General features: G+C 37.8%; 2 protein-coding genes across 2 annotated transcripts in view; one reads left to right on the top strand and one right to left on the bottom strand.

The window, feature by feature from the left end:
• The window catches only part of LOC135463700 (macrophage mannose receptor 1-like), a 33245-nt gene extending 22899 nt beyond the window's left edge, over positions 1-10346 (bottom strand). Inside the window, 11 exon segments of the mRNA XM_064741092.1 lie at positions 293-409; positions 2195-2277; positions 2580-2715; positions 3118-3236; positions 4075-4163; positions 4394-4520; positions 4932-5028; positions 5206-5330; positions 5669-5805; positions 7016-7176; positions 10209-10346. Coding sequence (XP_064597162.1) covers positions 293-409; positions 2195-2277; positions 2580-2715; positions 3118-3236; positions 4075-4163; positions 4394-4520; positions 4932-5028; positions 5206-5330; positions 5669-5805; positions 7016-7176; positions 10209-10263 — 1246 coding nt within the window. The 5' untranslated portion in view covers positions 10264-10346.
• A 2360-nt stretch (positions 10347-12706) lies between these two features.
• Positions 12707-21878, top strand: LOC135463692 (poly(3-hydroxybutyrate) depolymerase-like). Its single transcript, XM_064741078.1, has 10 exons — positions 12707-12797; positions 14822-14944; positions 15278-15472; positions 15940-16034; positions 17224-17337; positions 18851-18883; positions 19178-19289; positions 19752-19794; positions 20549-20700; positions 21713-21878. Exons 1-10 carry the CDS (start codon positions 12707-12709, stop codon positions 21772-21774), a joined length of 1020 nt encoding a protein of 339 aa, XP_064597148.1. The 3' UTR covers positions 21775-21878.
• Positions 21879-23215: the final 1337 nt, after the last annotated feature.

The following is a 23215-nucleotide window of genomic DNA, read 5'->3' as shown; positions in this document are numbered from 1 at the left end:
TTCGTCTTCTTCGTGCTATCGAATAAATCGTCATTTCACTTAAATGACCTTTTCCAACAAACTATCTTATTGTCGTTTTCTTAGTAGTAAATTAAGCCAAACTGCTGCTTCTGTAGGACATCTTCACCGTTTTAAAAGTAATTAAACACTTTCCTCAAGCTGACTTTTTTAATAATCATGCAACTCAAAAGGTGTCTGAGCTAATGAGCCTACATCGACTCCCATCAATCTTGATAACGTAAAGAAAATTTCTCAAAAGAATGAATATTTTAAGTATGGAGTTTTTCATTACCTGTGTAGATCATGCCACAGTCGAATTTGTTAGGTGTGTCAGAGGGCGCCTTGTCCCAGTTTTTATAGCTGCCGATGGCAGCTCCCGATCCGTAAGTAACACCCCCTGCTTCATCATCTAAGTAAGAAGAGACAAACATATAATATTATCTAAACAAAATAGAATCGAAAGAATATTGGGGATGCAATCTATTTCACTTGTATACGCAAAAAACACTTTCTTTTATAAACACGGAGAAGGTGCTTCCTAACCTATGACCATGTATAAGATGAATACACGTGTCTTTGACCCAACTGCTGTTGTCTCCGAAATGCGTATAGCCAAATAATTATGTTGTGGGACAGACTAATAAAATGACGGATTGGATTAAACTGCAATGTATCTTGAAAAAATTAACAACCTGATTTGCATCGATGCATGTTTTCATTCCGTATGCAAAATACATTCAATACAAATTCAAAATTTTCATTTTTGAATGTTTTTCAAAGTTCAATACCAATAAAATGGATCGAATAATTAACTAAGAACTGTAGCTTTAGCTGAATTATTTTCTATATATCTTTATAAAGATTTTGGAATAATTAATTATTATTTATTAAAGTTATTTAAAATGTTATGAAAGGACATATGAGACATTAGATACATAGAGGTGCGAGAATGAAATAGTTAAAACACTGTGTATCGTTGTGGGTTTCCCCAGAGCTGTGTTGGGTTTCTTCCTAAAATAAAGCTGACCGCCATAGTATATTTTATTTATTTATTTTGTAGGTATTTTACGCCGAACTCAAAAGCACTTCATTTATCTGACGACGGTCGTACGTATATGTCCTCAATTTTTTTGGCTCGTATAGGTTTCCCACTGTGTCCATTCATGTTTGCTGCTGCCATAACATTGGCCACCGTCGTATAAATTTTAAATTAATTAATTAATTAATTAAAATACTTCCTGAATATCTTGACATCTGTGGAAAATGACCACAAACAATCAGGGGACACCAGGCACCTGCATTCACTTGTACTTCCTAGGATTGAACGGATTTTTGTTTTAACAAAAAAAATCTGGCGTGTAAGAAAACAAGAAACGCGGAATTGTAACTTGTAGGGATTCCCTCTTGTGAGAACCAAGTGAACTCTCTCCTCAGAGATATTGTAAAGGGAGAATAAGTCAGACCGGTGTGACGGCGCAACAGTATGCATGCCCAGAAAGAATCGTGAATCCAGAGCAGAAAAGAAACTTGCTGAAATATGTGGGACTGTCAATGTTACAATGGTTGCTTATCCATCGTAAGGCCTGGATATGTCCTTCGCACTTGACACTCCGATCTGGCTTATTCTAGTGCAATTGAGCACTCTCTAGCTGTTTACAATTTGATGTTTATGGCATCCGAATGAAGAATATAGCTTACCCATTAAACCTATCCACATCCGATCTATCAGACACTCCGATCTGGCTTATTCTAGTGCAATTGGGCACTCTCTAGCTGTTTACAACTTGATGTTTATGGCATCCGAATGGAGAATATAGCTTACCCATTAAAACTATCCACATCTGATCTATCAGACACTCCGATCTGGCTTATTCTAGTGCAACTGCACACTCTCTAGCTGTTTACAACTTGACATTTATGGCATCCGAATGAAGAATATAGCTTACCTATTAAACCTATCCACATCTGATCTATCAGACACTCCGATCTGGCTTATTCTAGTGCAACTGCACACTCTCTAGCTGTTTACAACTTGACATTTATGGCATCCGAATGAAGAATATAGCTTACCCATTAAACCTATCCACATCTGATCTATCAGACATTCCGATCTGGCTTATTTTAGTGGAATTGAGCACCCGCTAGCTGTTTACAACTTGATATTTATGGCATCCGAATGAAGAATATAGCTTACCCATTAAACCTATCCACATCTGACGAACTCCACTCTCCTTTAGCTCATTCAGTAGTTTGTTCATGAAACTTTGTTCCAGTGGGCTAAAATAACAACACAGATGAAACAGGCAGGCTTTATTTTATTTGTCTCAAAAAAAAAATCAAACAGACACCTCTACGTAATCTGTTCTAATACTGAAGACATTTTCCCCTATACAAGGGAGGTTCAGAAGACGATTCACCCGGAGTGTCAGTAGTTAACCATCGCTCTTCTTCACTAGAAAGCGCATACATGTGTGTTAAACGAAAAATTCGCTCTGCATCTAGTGCCAAATAACTAAGCAATGCAGGCGAAATTGGAAAATGAATTCTTTTGTGCCTGAGATAATAGTTATTACTGTGACCTGTTAATCTCAACCAGAGAGCCATTCGTTCCGTGAGCTCTACAGTAGTCATAGGCCTGGGACCAGGTGAGTCGGTGGGCAATTTGGATCTCGTAACACTTGCTCTGGTACTGGATCCATCCTTCAGCGCAGACACCTGTTATCACACAAAGACGCCGACATTGAATGAGCCAATGAAAAATGCCTACACGCATTCGCTGAGGTCATGAGATACTATACTGTGTGATGTGGAGTTGAATATGATTACTTGTACCAATATAACCCCCTTCATGTTGTACTTGTTTAAACTGAGAAATATCTTGCCAGTCATCAGTTTTTACTGAAACGACATTGATGTCTTCAAACAACTGAAATGAATTTTTCGTTAGTGTTTATCTGAAATGGGAATAATTCAATATGAAAAAATTAAGCGAGTGTTTCACTTCCGTGCGTTGGCCATCTTGTGCCGTCATTATGGTTCATTAAGAGGACTTATAATCTAGGTGGGCCTATGGTCTCCCAATAAAACCGAAAAAGACCACAAACTTTAGAATTTTACCTTCTGGCTTTTCACAAATGTGGGCTTTACGCTGAGAGCAGTCCGCGTTGTTCCAGGCTTTAAGCGTATTCAATCTTTTGCCCGCCACGACCTCAGCACAACTGCTGTTCTCTGAATCTCTGAAGGAAAAAGATTGAGATATTTCAAATCCTCATCACAGAACATGTAAAAACATGCAACAGTGACAATTCCTAAAATGTACAGTTCATAAATTCTCAGATATCCAGTAGATCATCAACGCCATACAACGACAGCAGCAACTGAAAATTAATCATGTGCACATAAGAACATGTGGACATGTGTAAAGAGTGATTCATCATATCAAATTGATGTAAATTCCATTTGTTCAGAGTCTCCGAAAGATCACAACTGGCCAGAAAGCAGTGGTATATTCTATAGGTTGTGATACCATAGCAATTGATGTAAAGAATACGCAGCAGGAAGCTGATAAATAGGGGTTAAACAACATAATGTTGGGTAAGTATTGCGCGATTCGTTCTTTGTGGGATTGTTGACTCTGAGGACAATTCACACCTTACTGAATAAGCTCATTTAATGTTTGCTGTGATAGCATTTATATTGCCTTAGCGTTATAAATATCAGTGTAGGTTTGGGCAAAAAAAATTTATTGAAATAAATTACTGAAGATGTTACCATATAGTGATGGATTATGCAGATAAATGTATAGCAAGTTGGGTTGATCATAATCCTAAATACAACAGAAATCAACGACTCTATTTTACCAGGCTGCAAGTTCATTTCCATACCTTCACCTGTATATTTGATTGATGATTAATTGACGCTTTGGCGCCATAAGCCGATCAGTCAAGTTGTGATCATCAGCTTAAGTTTCTGTATTTTGTTTGACGTTTTTAGTGACAGAAAGTTAGATCACTGCAGTTGTATCATGGATAACGAGGAATAAAGGGTAAAGATTGCATATGAGATGTTGCTTACTTCTGTATCACTGAGGCTTCCTCGACCGCCCAGTAACCATTCCTAAGCGGAATGTTCAAGTAAGTCCATCGCCACATTGGCCCTGCATCCTGCAATAGAAGTGAAACAGTTATTACCATGTAAAGCATACTTTAATCAACAGAGTGATGTTGAATAGGAGATGTATTGTTTTGTGGTAGATAAATCGACTGTCTGTTAATTGGGAGGCGTATTACAGATATATGGTTTGCGAAAGACCGGCGCTAATTTAAATGTCCAGGCTGTATCACCCAAAACTATATAAAATACACGTCACAGTTGATGGATTATTCTTCCTTACTGAAGGTACTGATCGCAGGCCTATCCAAGCGTTCTGCTGTTTGTTGTTAACAGAGTCGATGACATGGCGCTCTATAGAATCCAGTAAAACTGTAGCTAAACGACCACCTTCGTTATCACACACATCGCTGTAACATTCAACGGCAAAGGATAAAGGTATTAATAAAGATACAACTGTGAGTTCCTATTACATATGGTGTTAATCATCATAAAACTTTAATAAATGACATTGGCATGCATTTGGAATATTCAACGTAAAACGAAGCTATTGTCACTCCTATTTAAAGCTGTATTTCAGTGATAAACCTATCTGTATTATACCATTTAATGTTTTTTTTCTCAGTGAACGTAACCATTTCACTAAGAGAAGGGCTAAGAGTAACGTCAATCGAACTAAAAACTGTACTTATTTACACACATATATAGCGTATTTTAAGTAAGTACTTGATTTGCTCTAAGATATTTTCAAAGTTATAAATCGAGGAAAGCCTATATATATATGTAGATACCGTGTCACCCAGTCTGAGGAAGTTACTTACTGAGCTTCTCTCCAACTCCTCTTCGTTGTGAAGAATTTGTAGCAGTAGTTGTGATAGTTTTCCCAACCACTGTCAATGTCACATTTCAAGGTCACGTCTGTACAGACAGAAGAATATATTCTCATTTTTCTCAAAAACGAAGCAAGAAAGCAATTAATTACGAAACTGTGGACAAATACGTTTGTTTAAGTCAAATATGTTCATCAAACAGCTCTCAGCAGAATATGGTATCAATGCATGTTTTGCTTTGCTTTGACCTAATTAAACGACCTACTTTTCCAACGTTCACAGACGTAGGGCATAGTCACAGCACAATCTTCATCGTTCAATCCTCCATCTTTCACGTAAACACAGTGCTCGCTGCCTTTATGGTTATCAGGTTGGCCTTTCTGCCAAGGACTGAAATACATGTAAATAGAATGAGCAATAATTAATAGTAAACTTCACACGATTATGTGCAGCTAAAATTTAAAAACAGCTTACGAATAAACTAAGCAACTCCAATATTTCAGTTTCAACAATGGCAACAATTTAACCGAGGATCGCCAGAAATTGAAATATTCGATTAAACTGTGTGTTATGTGTTTTCGTGTACGGTGGAATAGAAATAATGTTTTCACTAATTTTTGGTGTATGTACATTGACCTTGCTTCTAAATAATAGTACTGTCTCCTTGTGAAAAGCGTGACTTTCAATGATGTTTTCAGCAAGCCTTAAGTCTTACAATCAGGACTAACCTTGCTTGGCTAGACGCCACTGACCCATCTATCCAGGTCCACTGGTTCCTTTCGTTCAAGTTTGTAGCTCCGCCCCACCATTGGGCAAGGTCCGGGTCTGCCATAGACATCAGGCGAAACTGAGTCCTTAACCAAGACTGTAATACAGTAAAGCACAGGTTTAGTTAATTTCAGTCTAGGTGCAAAGGAAATGTGACCTCAGCACGGAAACCTAATAGTACAGCAACTATTTAATTGTTTGCATATAAAAACGTCTTCGCCACAGGAAAATAACGACATTCTGAGAGTAATTTATGTTTTATTGTAGAAAAAGAATACATAATTTTAATGTCGAAAACGTACCATCTTTCGTACATGTATGCTTGGGTGGTTATCAAACAAGAGGTACTGATACAAATCATGTAGGCCGCTATCAGCTAAGGCCTTCGCAAATGTGTTATGGATGATTTTTTGGTTTAATACTGGATAACGTTTGAACACGTCACCACAGCTGATCTGTTTCATTATAGGCATGGGTAGGAGCTCAAAGACTTCTCATTTATTGTTCATCGTGTTACCATCATGGTATGTGATATCCTTCTTGTGTTTATCAGTGAGAATTTGAGGAAATTTAAATGAAGATAGACGTCGTTAAAATAAATATTCAGTCCAACAACAAAGTGGTGATGGACCCATTGTTTAGTCCCGTAGGAACGTGTCTGTCTCGAGATATCCGACATCCGAAAATATTTTGGTAAAATTTGCAAATACACCAAAGAAAATCAGTTGATCAAAATGATCATTTAAACAAATTAATACATGGCCGTAAACGCCCATTCGCAAGCCGTATTAAAAACGGATGATCAGAGTTCACTTGTGTCATGGCAGTGTATGATGCTGTAATCGGGAATGCAGTTTCAGCTATATTTTCAGCACTATTTTATGTATGTTTTATCTGGCTTTCTGTACTTTCTGCTATTTGTTGGGTGTCAATAGTAAGACAGGCTTTGAGGCTACTGTCAGATATCTTTCCATGTATTAGTTGAATCTTGGTCGCACCACACACGCATGGAATCTAGTCTGCGTCACTGTTGCTAAGTTGGTACCTCCAGAGTCCTGACGCTATTGACAGGTTATGCCTGTTAACACCATCCACCAAGCTTGGGTGCTCCGAAATTTTATCAGTAATGTCTCACAGGAAACAACAATAGGCTAACTGAAAGTGATGTTTGTAGATTTATGGTCTGCTCAGGGGAACAGAACGTCAGCTTGTAAATTGAAAATTGAAAATCTCCACTGAGGGCCAGGTGCCGCAAAAAAATACAAGGTTTTACGGGACTATTGCATGTCTTGTTGCTTTGACCTCACCTGCTCAGCCGCAGAGTTGATAACGACGAGGTCACCTTGGTAAGCTTGACATGAAAGGCGGGCGTCTGTCCAGGATTTTGACATCGTTGACGTGGTGATCTTATAACAGCTTGTTCCTGACGGCCAGTCCCACCAGCCAGGCGGGCACACATGAGATCGTGCTGATACACAAAAGACAGTACAACATACTCACCACAACTTTTCAAGGAGTAATTTGTCATTTCTGATTTCTCTGCTTTACATAACACATAGTAACAAAGATCAATGGTATGTGCAATCCAGTTTGATATGCAGAAGCATTTTATTCTGTTATTATTATATAAAACCTAGACACAGGTTGACACATATTATTTAAAGGATATTAAAAAATTCCAGTAGCACAGGCGAATAATATTAAACACGTAGGTGTACGGTATGTACTGTAGATTATGCCGTTTAATATCCCTAAAATGAAAGAATGCCTAAAACTATGTAAGCATCAGCAGAAAAAACCGTCTAAAACTATATACGAAACTACCTTCATTATTTTTTTTCAATGCAAAAATGTTTGAATTTTGCATGTGGGTTTTTTTACCTAGCTTGAGTATCCGTAACGTTAAACACTGTTTTCATCGTAAATACTCCATTTAATGTTGCAATAGATCTGTTTTCTGCATTATCAGATATTACATTAATAAATGTCAGAAGAATTTCATCCAACGTTGGCAATAAAAGTGAAAATAACTTTCATCACCTTTCCAATATCCAAAGTTATCGATAGTGATAACCCATCATGTAATTTGTCATGTCAGTGGTCTGTCCTCATTTTTGTGTATCGTTTATCTTTAACTGCAGGAGGCACGATTTGGAAATCAAACACGTATCACCATAATCAGATTATGGGAGTTATTAGAATTAAGTTTCAGTAATCTCTTTACACGGGTTTGTTAATCAAATGATAGCATGCTCGAGGCACTTGTTTGCTGATAAAAAGTTATCAACGTTTACACTGCAGTAATAGTAACGGCGATCAGGAGAGAAACAACTATTCGTACAGAGCATGGCGATGTTAAGTAAAAAGTTATGTGACTACGCAGAGTTTTTGTAAAGTGGAATATGTTCTCCACAAAATTAACACGTGGAATGCTTATTCCTCATACATTAACAAATGCACCACCTTTTGTTATAGAAAGGTACAAGTTCTCATGATCGGACTTGTCATAGTATGAGGTGGTGTGTTACCCTCGAGCTATCTGGTTTGTGGTTTGCTAAGTGGGGGGAGGGAAGGGAAAGGGGTGAGGATCTGTATGAATGACCGTACCGGGTGTACCACGAGACTCTAGCCCAGGGCATGATAACCCACTCAGCCACTTCAGAGAAACAATGCCAGTACTTTACATTACAAGGCGGCTAGGTCATACCAGTTACATACATGTTATCACAAATACACAACACACTGATAAAAAAACACCACAGATACGACCATAACAAATGTTATCGTGAGCACTTCAGTGATAGCACAGCACCTGGTAACAGCAGTTTTGCATACTCTCTTGTACAAGGGTTAAAAACAGATTTGACTTCGTATTGTCATTGGAATGTAGTTGGAGTAGCCTATTCAGACATATCCTATTCCCATAAGTATACGGTATGTTGCAAACGAAAAAGAAAAGTCATGTCGCCCAAGCTGGGTAGCCATTGCTAGATCAGCTCTACATTACGCGGAGGATAAGATTCAAACACTGAGTACGACGAAACACAGTAGTAAATCCACGTAAAACGAGTGGATAATGCTTACGATATCATGACGACCACGAAATGTAGAAAAGACGTGCTGAATAAACTGTAAAAAACTTCATCCTAATGAAGATCGCTAGATTTTCTTTGCATTCTTCTTTGTCATGGAAAAGAGTGCCCTTTATGGTGTAAAGTTTGCATATTCGTTGCAGTCCGTTTTATGAACATTGAAAACTATTTTCTTTTATTATATCCCAGTAGAAAGCTATGCTTTGGCAAAAGACCTCTGGCTACATCCGAGAGTTGGCTAAGTGTGTTAGATGTAATCATAATCCATGCTTAACGTTAAATCGACATGATAGTAACGAGAAATTAAAGTCGCACTCATTTGGAGCTTCGTTGATCATAGTCCGTGTATCATGTACACAGATTTGTAATTTGCAGCGTAAGTCTTGAAACGAAGCGTGATGCAAACCACGTGATACATTCGCATAACACTATAACATACCCAAGTGCTCTACTGAAGCTGTCTATATAGAGCACATGTGGTACGGAGACACCGACAGTTAACCATTTAGAAACTGCACAGGCATAGAGACTTTAATGTGAGTCATGTGTAAACACGGTAAACCAGACAAATGCATTACGTGGAAACATGAAGAAAAGTTTAACGGTACCCATCAACCTTACATGAACAAATAACCTTTACATAAACAAATAGTTTGCATGAACAAATCAGTTCAGTTTTCCAAAAGAGCTTGATTTGTCTCCATCGCCAAAAAATTCCCATATACCATTACATGTTTAATCCTTACTCCTATTGAAATTATAGACGGGGGACTAACTGTTGACACAGCAAGATTAAGGATTCTCTCAATTAAGTTGCATTAATATTGAACATTCTTATTTGCAAACTTCTTGGTACAGTGTACGCCAAAATCACAGTACGTAACAGATCAACAGCGGAACGAGAATTAGAGAGAAGAGAAAGCAGCAAGTATTAATGTTAGACCGTCATCTTCATAACTGATTCTCTATAGCTTATTTTCAACAACATGACAGCAAGTTGGTAAAGATTTTTTTTCTTGATACCTGAAATTTGAAGGATTATGTGATGTAAGCTTGCTATTTGTAAGCTTAGATGTTTAAAGTTATCTCAGACAGGATGTTTGTGATATGCTGACTGTGTGTTAGAGTGTAGAGTAGCCCAAGTAGCACGCAATATGGTGGCCACAACATGTTTTCCGGAAGGGGCGTGTGGTGCAACTGGCATACTTTTAATGTAGAGGGCTATCGACTGCTTTACAGAGAATAACAGTCTGCAACATACATGTATGTGAGACCTTAGATAAACAATTACGCATACAGGAAAAGTCATTTTCAGAATGAACTGCTCACGTGAAAAACTGAAATTAAAAGGAAGGGGAAAAAACGACTATATATTTATTATTACTTAACGATGTTCAGTTAGACTTACCCATTTGAATGCCCAAGGCAGCAAGTGTGACAGCAAGCCATCTTACAGAATCCATACTACGAAGCGCTGCTCGCCCACACTCAAACACTTATAGTCCGACGCTCACCCCAGATGCCTATTGTCCGAGCGTCAACTGGTTGTGACGGTGGAGTGTCTGCAGTCAGCCCAGTAAAACAATGCATGTGACGCTGATTAGAGGCGACCGATAACCTCCCTTGTATCAAAGGGCCTATGATAACTGTGTATGGCTGGTTAACGGAACAGCCAGGGAAGGATAGGCCGCCCTGTTCGGGCATGCTATTTTCTGTTACATCTACTTCCCTATTTGTTACAAAGTCGTTATCTTGTGTCCGGTTATTTGTACCTATCAGTGTTCATTGTTTTGCTACTTACAGTAATGTTCTCAAAGGCATATTTTTAACAAGATGAAGAAATAGTCGGCCGGTGGCATTGCATTATGACCAGGTGATGTGTAATATAGGGCGTCTTTGGTATAATATATCAGTATTAGCACCATAAATGCAGCGACAGTTTGAATGTAATAGCGTTGAAATTTACGCTTAGCACAAACCTAAAGGAAAAAACAATAGCAACAACAAATAACTGTATCTCGCAACTGAACTTCTCACTTAAACAAATATCTGTTTCGATCCCAAGACTTATCTGACAATAGCTTCATGGAATTACCCACGTTAAATGTTCAACTACATTTATTCTTGGTGCATGACGTACCGCTACATTCCGTTATTGTTTATTGTCGGGATGCAAACGCACTGTGGTGTGTATTGATCCCGCTACATTCCGTTATTGTTTATTTTTGGGTTACAAACACACCCTGGTGTGTATTGATCCCGCTACATCCCGTTATTGTTTATTGTCGGTTACAAACACACCCTGGGACGTATTGATTCCGCTACATTCCGTTATTGTTTATTGTCAGTTACAAACACACGCTGGTATGTATTGATCCCGCTACATTCCGTCATTGTTTATTGTCAGTTACAAACACACGTTGGTATGTATTGATCCCGCTACATTCCGTTACTGTTTATTGTCGGTTACAAACACACCCTGGTATGTATTGATTTCGCTACATTCCGTTACTGTTTATTGTCGGGTTATAAACATACCCTGGTACGTATTGATTCCGCTACATTCCGTCATTGTTTATTGTCAGTTACAAACACACGCTGGTATGTATTGATCCCGCTACAGATTAATGTCTGAATTATTTTAAACCAGAAAAATTAAACAGCTCACTTCTGGACCAATTGATTGACTGGCTCAGCAATAACTCAAACAGACTTCCCTTTAACACCAAAAATGCTAGTCTGCCTGTGTACTGTACTTCAATGGACAATGTAGAAATATTTCCGTGCGATACAGAATTTAATACAGGTCACTATGGTTACCTTACAATATTGTTACTCTCATGCAGGTGGAACAGACAGAGACAAGAGTCTCATGTACACGTGAGTATTTATGTCGGCAGTGTGAAATGATAATGGAGTTTATCCAGCGATACATGTCTAATATTTCTAGAGTTTATTTCTTTTCGCCAGTCGTTTATTTTCAGTTGTCTGTAAAATCAGTCATGCTCGCTATCACAAGTGGCTTTAGTGAGTGACACGTAATAACACAAGCTCTACGTGGATATGTTGGAAATACATATTCTTTCACAGAATATAAAGTTAGACTACTTTTCATTATTCATAATGTTAAACTGCAGCGGTTAAACTAAAAGCTCGACTTCAGCGACAAAAAATTCATTCCTCGGGTGACGTCATAATTATTAAAATAATGCTTGCTTGCTGGATATTGGGCGGAGTTCATTATATTTTGACGAAGGACGACGCCACTTACCTAAACTGTATCAACTTTTATCTAAGCCCCGTTCCTGACACAGATATATCTGATATTGTTCGAACGTTTTAGTTCACAAATGAACTTTTTCATAGAGATTTATTAGAGATAAGACTGGCTGAAAACTCTACTGGAAATACTGTGCCAGAAATGAACGGAAGAATAAGCTTTTCTAGTTTAGTGTCGGAGCGTACCTGTTCTATTCTAACAGTACAAAATATTTGGCGTGTTATATAGACCTACCTACGTTGGATATTTGGTTGGAAGTTAGCGAAGGACTGATCCGATGTGTACACAATCACTTTACCTTGTTACAGAACAGTCAGGGAGTTGTGTGTGAATTATTTCAATACATTGTTTAAACTGAATCATCTGGTTGTTGTATTTTTATTTGTCTATTTTTTTTAAATCTGCCTCAGTGACTGATTTGTTCCTATAGTCAGCCAGCCCTTAAACTACATGTGAGAGCTACTTATATTTATTGTTATAGAATCGCCACATATACAGTGTGTATACCAGAAGCGAGGTGTTATCGGACACCTGTTACTGATTTAACAACACGAAATGCCATACTATAACTAGGCCAGCTATCACATTTGCCAAAATCACCGAGCTGACCTAGCTGGCGAATCAGCATGGGGAAGGGAAAATATTTTGGCTTATATTTATTCCTTTTGATTCGCGAAGTTAACTGCCTGCTTTTTCTCTCCTATGCACCAAAACTAGGTAAGTGTTTGGGACGGCGAAGGGAAAAGATAGACTGCTGCTCACTTTGGGAAGGATCGGTTATTCTGAAGAATAATTTGAACGAGAAAGCACAGATCTATCTGGCTGACATCCAACAAACAATCATTTTACCAGCTTTTTGTTGTTCAAAAGCACTTGTAAGGTATGCCAAATGTGTAAGAATTAAAATATAGATTAGCCTCGTCCATTATGAAATTATATTCTGCCACAGTTTGCCTCATTGGTGCTATAACACGTACTATCAGAATAATGTCGCCATATGTTAGGAATGCATCTCATTCACCAATGTCGTGTGCATATCTGTACGGAAAGTTTTGTAAGAAACTTGCCAAAGGTATATGGTTTACCCCGGGCTCTCCAGTTTTCGCCTATGTGAAACTGACCACCAGAGTGCAAGTACAAAATTCTTGAGTAAGGCGTTAAATTGCAATGAAATAAAGTGACTATGTTATTCCGTCTTAAATTGTACAAACCGTTGGTGGGTATCTATCTTACAACCTTAATGCTTTATCATCTGTCAACGTCATTCTATGCGAAGCATTTATTTCTTTAACTGTATGAAATTGTATACAATTCTAGTTCTACTTTCCAGTCTAGCCTATGTTAGACACCAGAAGATATTTCACTTTAAACATTTTCTGCCCCTAGCCGTCATTTTGAGCAGCATGCTGCACTCAGCTTTTCAAGCTATCACCATAAAGTGATCATAGATCTACAATTAGTTTGGTACATTCTTAATACACCCTTATTTTATAATGTATAATATCTTTGATCCGTAATTCTAAAATGATATTAAGTACAGCTCTGCACACATCGGCGATAACAAATTGTAATACTCTACATCAAACTGTCCATCAGAAAAATAAGAGCAAATGTGCATTTTTTGCGACATTCAGCAACAATTCGATGTCATGCTACAATCAGTCCCCTCATTATATGAATGTATAGTTTCTTCTCGGATATTTTTAAAGTTTAGTCTAGAATGAAGGTGACTCCGAATACCCAAATTCTCAACGTCGCAAATATACAGTGTTTATCATTGTTTTGAAGAAGCCAACTAGTTTACACGTGTTATTCTTAAGGTTTAATTGGCTCGTCTCTACCAGTTTTGAAAATTTACGTTCAAGTTACGTGAAAAGAATCAGTTTGATTGGTTGTAAAATAATCATTCTCCGCGTCATTAAGGAACAATAAATCCCCGTTGCAATCTAAAGAGTACTGTTCAGGTAATACAACGATAAAACATCTACTGACCCTCTTGGAGTCGCTATGTGTGGCAACCAACAGAGCTTGCGGCTGTTGCTTCTGGTCACCTTGCAAACAGGTTACCATTTTTTCTTTCCTTTTCCCAGATTATCATCACTGAAATAGCTATCTGTTCTGTTCCTTTTATATCAAGGTGGTAAATCTGCTATCTGGCCAGACCATAACTGAGGTCGATAAAGACGGACAGTTTTAACGTCACAAATGCAAATTATCTGTTCAACAAAAGCAGTTCGCTGTAAATATGCGGATTTAAAGCATTATTTTATATTGTATAAGTGTAACTAAACTTTTAATTTCAATAGGAATACCTTTGCTAATATGGACAGTAAAACTACACGCAAATAAAAATTTAACGATTCAGATTTAATAAAAAGTCACTATGATAAACCAAAAGAACACTGTTCTGCATATTCAGTTAGTAATTTTTATTACCCATATCATCAGTGATCTCGAAAACTGATATCTGCACTAAATTTACACACCATTAGCTGATAAAATAATACCTTGGTTCTAAGCATGCAAACATGCCCTAAAAGTGTGTTAGCTAATTATAACAAGTTAGAATTGTTTAAAGGTTTGTTATCCTCTGGTCTCTGTGAATTTGTTACAGGTGTCTGAAGTTACATTTTTTGTCTACATTCAGCGTTTATTCTCCACTGTGTTTGTAGCAATGCCTTTGACCCGTGCAGTCATGTGGAGGACAAAATGATGGAATAACTGTATTTTGCATTCTTCAGAACGTTATAATGTGGACAAGAATGCTGTATCCGTTTCTGGGCTGTCATCTGGGGCAGCCATGGCCGTTCAGTTTCACGCAGCGCTTTCCAGTCACGTGATGGGCTTGGGTGTCATGGCGGGAGGTTTGTATCAAAACAGTTTAATAATAAAGTTGGTTAAGCTTAACTTCACATTTTTAGGCACGTTTTAACTTCAGGCGTAGTTCTTGCCACTAAGACTTAGCAATGTAGGCAGAGGATTCTGAAAGTTCATTTTCTGAGAATGGAATTAAAACCACGTATGAGGACCCAGCGACAGCGAGGCATACGATAAAAATCTAAACATTCTCTGAACGTATACTCAAATGTAAATAAAAAGGAAACTACTACTTAAAATGTTGTTTCAATGAAATCGCTAGTCAATTTGCTATGAACTTCTTATATTTTAGTTTTTCACGGGTATGGTTTGTGTTATAGTGCCTTACGGCTGCGCGGGACTGGCAGGGATGACCATATCTCTTTGTATGCTGTCACCCGCTCTAATTAACACGCATGCGCTAATATTAGTAGCGGAATCAGCTTCTGAAATTGGGACCATTGACAACACCAAAAACATGGCTAACGACAAGATCTTCATTTATAACGGGCTGTCAGACAGTGTGGTAAAACATGGTAAGTTAAGTTTTGGATTAGAATAAAGGCCGTTCTGAAATGATAAGACAAAATTAAATCCCCTCTTTTGAATTTTAATGTGTCATTAAAACAACTATTGGCGCACATTTAATTTATTTCACATTTTAATCTTTTCCCTTAATATATTTTGTATTATTGCTGAGGACATATATGTTCATTTTGTATGTTACATTGTCAAATAGTGGGCATCCTAGTTTTGGAAAGAAAATGTAGCTAAAATGTAGTTTATTAGATGTGTATCACATCCTTATTTAGAAAATTATTACGCAAAGACCATACCTACCAAAAAGTGGTCCCAAATACCCACCATACAAAAGTATTTTAAAATATCCTTTTCTCCTGAAAGAAGTTGCAATAAGTTTTCACATTCTGTCATCGTTTTTGCATCGTTTTTATGTTTTCTTTGTCTTTAAGTTATAGGTTACCATAATCTTTTAATGTTTCAGATGTTGGGCCAAAGCTTGTAGAGTTTTACCATCATTTCACCTCAAACCACAGGAATGTCAAGACTAAGTTTGATTTCGATTCTGAACATGGTGTGGTAAGTTTTTTCAAATATTAAAATATTAAATATGCAGTGTCATTTCAGGTCTAAGTTGAAATATTATTTAATCCCACTTAACTTAGATCGAGTGGTCGCTCCTAACACTAAAATGTTGCTAACTCAACAGCTCGAGGTAAGACGAACACTCAACACATCCACGTTGTTCGTCCAATCGCGTTTTTCTTCCATATCTCAGGAAGTCAAATCGGCCGTTTTAATCATTTGTGAGAAATGAAACACCGATTATGATTGACACTCCTGCTTTGACATTTTCAACCAAAGACTTTATTTCTTAAGACTTGTCTTTGCTACTAGACCTGACTTCAGGGGGAAAGCAGTATGGTTCTTTTCTCTCAAAATGTCGTCTATAATTGCCGGGGGTTCAGCATGTCTTGAAAATAGTACCTATTTTGGGAGAAAGCATTAGGCTGGGAAATATTGATAGAAAGAGACTTATTTTGAAACATTTATTGATGGTTACGTTTTCATTTAGCGCACAAGTTTCTGTTGGATTACATTGTCATTTCAGATACAACCGGGTATTGGGTTGCATCATCACATGATTGGCGATGGCAGGAGATCACGCTGCTATCTGAGACACACTTTATTATTATTTTGAACACAAGTGTTGAGATATGAGACATAATCTGCTGTACTGTTAAGCTGTCATGTACCATACAGTCTACTGTTTGGCCGCACTCCCTTCTGAGACCAACTTACGTTGTTGAGTTGCACTGATATCTTGCGTACAATCCTTTGTTAGCCTACATTGCGGTACAAGATAGTGTCATTTCTTGATCACATTGCAATCTGAGATACAGATATTCATTGGATTACATTGCCAGATCAGATACTGTTTATTTTTATTTACCAACTGACCCAATGGTGTATAGCGTGGTCAAGAGTTGGCAGGTATGCGGTGGTTAAAAGCTCAACTGAGAACACTTCAGAATATTTCGGATGCTTGGTAGTTTGATGGAATGGTGATGCATTAACCTATTTGACTAATAAAATATTTTTCATGAAGATATAAAGAAAACAGCGGGGCCATTTGCTAAACACCTATCGAGCATGTGCTTGGCTTGTTTCGCATGACTCTGTTTGTCGACCATAACAATATAAAACAGTAGAACGAACTTATATTCCGGTATTCGATGAAGTGCTAGATGATTCTTTCTTCTTCTAGCCAACTCTGAATTACGGGGGTCCATGTACCAGTCTTAACCCCGATTACCTCCTGAATTGCAATTACTGGGGCGCTTATCATATGCTCAATCATATTTATGGAGGCCATCTGCAAGTAAGTCAACATTCTCCTCAACATTTCACAAAGATTATTTTACTACTTGTTGTAACAGCGCCGGCTCCAGGTCAGGAGACCTGGGATCTAACCCGGGTCAGACTGTACTATAGACTTTAAAAATGGTACTTTATGCGGCCAACACTGAGAGGTTAGAGCAGGAAATAGCACTGGCTGGCCCGTTGTCAATATGGTCACAGACCCCCATTAGTTTTCCATAAGCGACAATTTTAACATTCAGCGCTGTAGCTCAGTCCCAAACACTCCCTGGCCAATAAGCTTTGGTGCATACCTGGCCCAGCCTGTGAGAAAGAAGCCGTAATAATCTTGACATAGGTTTGACCGTCAAAATCTGGACCTTTCTATGCCGGCAGCTGGGAGGGGTGCCTAGCAACGCCAAGGGACATCACTCGCAGCCTCATCACCACCTGTCTCCTTGTGTCCTTTCGCCAAGAATTTTAAACTTTCGTCATTAAAACTTAAACCTGCCTAAAGCTTAGACAATTTCCATCATTTTGATACCAAGCATGCGCCTGTACACCAAAACGGCAGACTGGCAGCAGAAAAAAGACTTTACACCCTAAAATACACAGAATTACATCCGAAAAAACGGAAGTTGTAATGGGGTCTGTGTCCATATAATGTGACCGGGCGGGGTGTCAGGTCTGGTGTCATGATACCTCAGTGTTGCGGCAGCGCTTTGATGGAATGGACCCTACAATGTATATGTACAAACACCTAATGATTTCGTCGTCATATGGCTGAAAAGTTCCTAAGTACGACGTAAAATCCCTAACATACATATATATCAACCAGTTTACACAGATCTGCTATGTATAATGGTCTGACTTTCTATTATGAATTAAACTGAAATTGTTTTTAACGTGTTTTTAACAAAGTCATCATAGGCTAAGTTGATTGTAAATACCATGTATATGTTTTTAGTATCACTTTGTGCAAGCGGCTCCAGAACCATATATTCATGTGTACATGTATATGTGAGGAACAATTTTTTTCCAACTCACTATTTTACGTACATGAATGTAATAAACACCGACAAAGTCCCTGTACTTTCCGTCAGGGTTACTCATTACAATGCTGCCTGTGTTCTGTTGTATGGTTCATATTGATATATTGTGTTTTATCTGAACTCTTGTACATTTATATGGCGGCGCATGAAGGAGTTATGACAGTAAATCACTTTCCTTTCCAAACCAGACATAAAGTAGCAGCGAAACCAGCGATGCGAGGATAATCTTCAACTAATGAACCAGCGAGCGGCCACGATTAAGGAAGAAAACATACCGACAGGTTTTCAGCAGCCTGCGGATAGCCGTGAGTTTCTGGTTTCCTCCCACCATAATGCTGGTCGCCGTCGTATAAGTGAATATTCTTGAGTGCGGTGTAAAACACCAATCAAATAAATAAATAAAGCACGCCGACAAGCATATGTACACATATATAGTGTTCCGTTGACGACTAAATGGACTTGTCACAATTTGTTTGTTTACAGCACCCAACAGCCAGCACCTCCCAAAGTGGACAGGTATGTGCAAGGAAAAGTTGGCATAAAAATGCAAGTAATATTTTTCATAAGTGGTACATGTAGCAATCAGTAGTTTGTAAATCTGACAACCCTCAATACGGATTCCGGTTTCCAATTATTTATTTCACAAAAAAGTGAATAACAATTTAGTTATAATCTGTAATATATAAGCCACTGTTTCAGAATTGTTCACATGTGAAGTGTAGCAAGCCGTGCACTAACACTTCTGAATATCGTTTCATGAAAGTTATGCCATCGCATAATATAACGCATAGAATCTGTTGTTTTTGCTAGCTTCTAAAGTTTGACCAGTCAGATGTGTTTTATCTGAGCACTCCGGAAACGTACAGCATGGACAACATCGGCTACATCTACGTGCCTTCAGGATGTGCGGGAAAATCTGCTAGTACGGTTTATAATCCTCTGTTATTTTCGATTTCATATTGTAAGGAAAGTATTATCTCCATTCTATGTTTTCACCAGTTACCTGGTAAAATGTGCTATGGGAAAGGGAAACTTTTAATTAGGAGACATGTACGCTTAGTTATCTATTTATTACACTGCTTCGTCGTGCAGAATGTTAGCGATGCTCTTTAAAAGTTTCCAATTTCTTTTTCTACACAGCTGCAACACATAACATTTGATTCCATTTCCGCGATCAGCGTTTCTTGGTATTGTGCGATTTTAGTATCTAAAGGAGATCATTTACACATGACAATTTGATGAAAGGACTTTCCGAAAATACTATCGGTTGTTACGGGTTGCTGGTAAAAAATATATAGTACATGTTAGTAGTGTTTCACCTTTCTTTCAAAAATGCAGCTATACTTTATTAAATTATAATTCTGCAAACTTTTTCATACTATAGAGTGCAAGCTCCATATTGCTTTCCATGGATGCAAACAGGGTAGGTATGTATCCGGGATATTTTTATGCATTTTTGGATAAAATTAGAATAACTAAAATAATACAGCAAGTATATAGCACTTTTTTAAAGAAATTGATGTATTCAGATTATAACGTCGACAATATAGATAATAAAAAACTTATGGCATAGAAAAACTTAAGTATAAGTTAGTATATAATTCGCGCTCACAGTCTCACGTTTCTGGAATATTCAAACTGATATGTATGACTGAGATATAAAGTGGGTTGTATAAAGTAGTATGTTTTTACGTGGTAAGTTTTCACCTGGGTGATCTATAGTTTGTAAAAGCGACAACCCTTAGTAGTGATTCCGTGAAGAATGGTGAATTTATATTCACAATTTTTAACACATGGAGGTCTGTCTGAAGGTCTGTCAGCAACCAGCGAAAGGCCGTGCGAATTTATTTTATAGCTAGTAGCTAGTAGCTAGTAGCCATAGCTAGTATTTAACATGAGAAGTGTTGACACCAGTTCAAGCCTGTATTATAAAACTATTCCTCTAGGGTCTGGTAAGATTAAAGCTAAACGCACAATTCCATCACCGTATATATCCCACTAAGTTGCACACACGTTACATGAGTAAAGTGTGTCGGGCCTTTGTGTTACCTTCATTCACGTACATTCCTGATTACTGAACTAAGAATATGTTGGTACCCATATCTAGTCTTCTGTTCCGTCATTTGTCTTTCTAACTTTTTTCACAATTTCTCCATTCATACATATGTTTTCCTATAACAGACATTTCGTTGGAGATAAATTCGTCCGTCACGCCGGTTACAACGAGGTTGGAGAGTTGAACAATATCATCATCCTGTATCCTCAAGTAACCTCTTCTCTGACGAATCCCCTGGGGTGCTGGGACTGGTGGGGATACACCGGCATATACTACGGTCAGTGTACATATACATATCATAGGCGTAATGTAATAAATAATCGGACTGATGCTCTACACCATGCTCAGTAATGTCCCACTGTCTTATATGTATTAGATATCCGGCTTGTCGAAGACAAACATCCTGACTTAAAGCCCCAATCAACGGCAGTTGGATTCATTGATGTGAAAACTTTTGGTTTTCACTTACAGACGTCTTATTACACCATTTTCGGGTAATAATGTAGTTGAAGGATTAAATGGTAATTCTTATACGTTGGAAAAAGAGTAGTAGTGTAGTTAGGACATAGCAAACCTAATTTACTATTTACAAATACTATTAGACTTGCCTGTTTACATAATCGATTAATTGTTTTACAAGATCTGATTCAAATTCAGTCGATTTTTCAAATTCAAGATATTAATTTACTTTGTTTGGGTGATTTCATATTTTGGGATAATTTTACATTTTAAATTGTACAGAGGACCACCGCCTATGCTTTTTATTATTTCCAGTAAACCAGATACGCACTATTATTCAGTGCGGTATAGATAATGCTCGAATATACTGCAAACTTATACCTGATTCAGATCATCACTTGATTTTATTCTGGTGCATTATATTATAACTGAAATCATCATCTCCTTTTCATTACTGACTGATTTGGAGATTTAACAGTTTTAAATCAAATTTTTATTAAATCAATGATCCCAAGCAAATATACACACGCGGTATACAAATCGACTTCAAGCTCATCATAAATACAAAAAGGAGTGTTCAAACCCGATAAAAATTTTAATCAACAAAATTTCATCAACGGTTTAATTAAAACTGACCAAAAAGTTAAACACACCATTCACATATGTTTTATAAAGCGTCAGTACGCAGTAAGTCAGCCTGGATGCAGGTGTTGTTGCGTGCACGTCAGAGAGTATTTAGTTAGTCAAATGTGACTGATATATGCACGATATCCACATGGTCATGTGAGTAAATCAGCCGCCTTGCAAATCTAACCACTTTGTCTTTGCAGGAACGCAAAACGGTTTCCAGATGACGGCAGTCAGAAGAATGATGGAGAAAGTGGTGGGATAGACTAACCTTGAAGCAAATACAATGTCTGATGTAAACTTTGCGGTTAAATGGTTATTACACACAGCCATAATGTGTTACGTGTTTGGATTGCTGACATTAGCCACTAGGACTAAATCATTTCCTCTGTTGCCAAAAATCAGAAAGCATAATGTCATATTTTCAGAGGTATAACAGCCCTGAATATGATTCTCCATAGATATAGGCGTACGCTGTTTGCTTTGTTAATCTTATTACATCGTTTACGAAGAAGGGTCTCCGTGTGCACTCTTGTGAAGACAGTGCTGACTAGATTGGCGAAGAAAGAGAGATGCCCTTATACATATTCTTATATTAATATTTTGACTCGTGGTATTTGACAGGAATACCGAGCAGGGGATTATCTGTGATTGGATTAGTGTGAAATTAGCCATAGTCAGAATAAAGCTTTATAGACTGAAAGAGGTGAATATCCCAATTAGCATTGCCTCAGATCAGTCCCACCATATTGTTGGCTCAGCCACATCTGTTACACAGTCAGCAACCAGGAGAAGGTAAATTCACGCATGCGTTAAGCATAGGATTCAGAACAAACAGATTACCTCCGTTCGATAGAAAATAACTCACTCCACACGGCAAGGGTATTTATCCTGTACCGCGAGATAGTTAACTGTAAATCCACAGAAGAACTTGTCTGCAAACGCGGTTGATATAAATCTGTGAAGTCGTCCCTTGTGAAAAGAGAAGGTAATGTACAATGTTGTCACCAGATGACCTCCATGTCAATTTAGTCGGGAGGAAGAGTTGGCTAAAGGGATCTAGCAAACAGCAGAAAGTAGGACTCATTTGAGTAGGCCATCTGGTTCACCACTCAGGTTCACCTGTATTATAAAGAGTGTTTGTTCAATATAACATGTGCGAATACATTACACACATATTGTACTTCACAATGCCATTAATTATACCAACATTCAGTGTTTATGTATGGTTTACCTTTTTCAAGCAAACTGCACGTGTATTCTTGAAATATTTCAAAAAAGCAATATATATATTTTTTTAACTAAAATTTTCTGTGGTAATGTTTAAGCATAAAACTATGCGATATGTAAAGTTTGTTTCTTCCTTCTCCCCACAACATTAGAGCAATTAAAAGTTTTCTTGACCATTTGAATCTACATGGTCTAGAGAGCCGCGATGTGTTTCGGATGAAGATCGTCCTGAGGTGCGTATTGCAAATTAGATGTGTACGAGAGGTAGCCTCAACTCATTCAACCCCTAACGCCGGACTGACTATTTCCACGTGATTGGCTAACATTTTTTTCTCTCCAACGCTTAAGCGCTGGATGATTTGACTAAGGCTGATTTTTTTCTCGTAAAGCCTTTATTCATATATTCCTGTAAGACAAATGCCCTTGACTTTATCCAGCGTAGTCAATGTTATTTATCTTATTGTTTACATGAATAT

The sequence above is a fragment of the Liolophura sinensis genome, chromosome 1 (assembly GCF_032854445.1).
Source record: "Liolophura sinensis isolate JHLJ2023 chromosome 1, CUHK_Ljap_v2, whole genome shotgun sequence".
Classification (NCBI taxonomy): domain Eukaryota; kingdom Metazoa; phylum Mollusca; class Polyplacophora; order Chitonida; family Chitonidae; genus Liolophura; species Liolophura sinensis.
This window is presented reverse-complemented; position numbering and strand designations above follow the sequence as displayed.

Excerpts from the sequence above, each read along its gene's own strand:
- LOC135463692 (XM_064741078.1), top strand. The coding sequence starts at position 12,707 with ATGGGGAAGGGAAAATATTTTGGCTTATATTTATTCCTTTTGATTCGC. Across the intron at positions 14,945-15,277 it reads CTTGGGTGTCATGGCGGGAG|TGCCTTACGGCTGCGCGGGA; the intron begins GTTTGTATCAAA and ends TTTGTGTTATAG. Across the intron at positions 20,701-21,712 it reads ATACACCGGCATATACTACG|GAACGCAAAACGGTTTCCAG; the intron begins GTCAGTGTACAT and ends TTGTCTTTGCAG.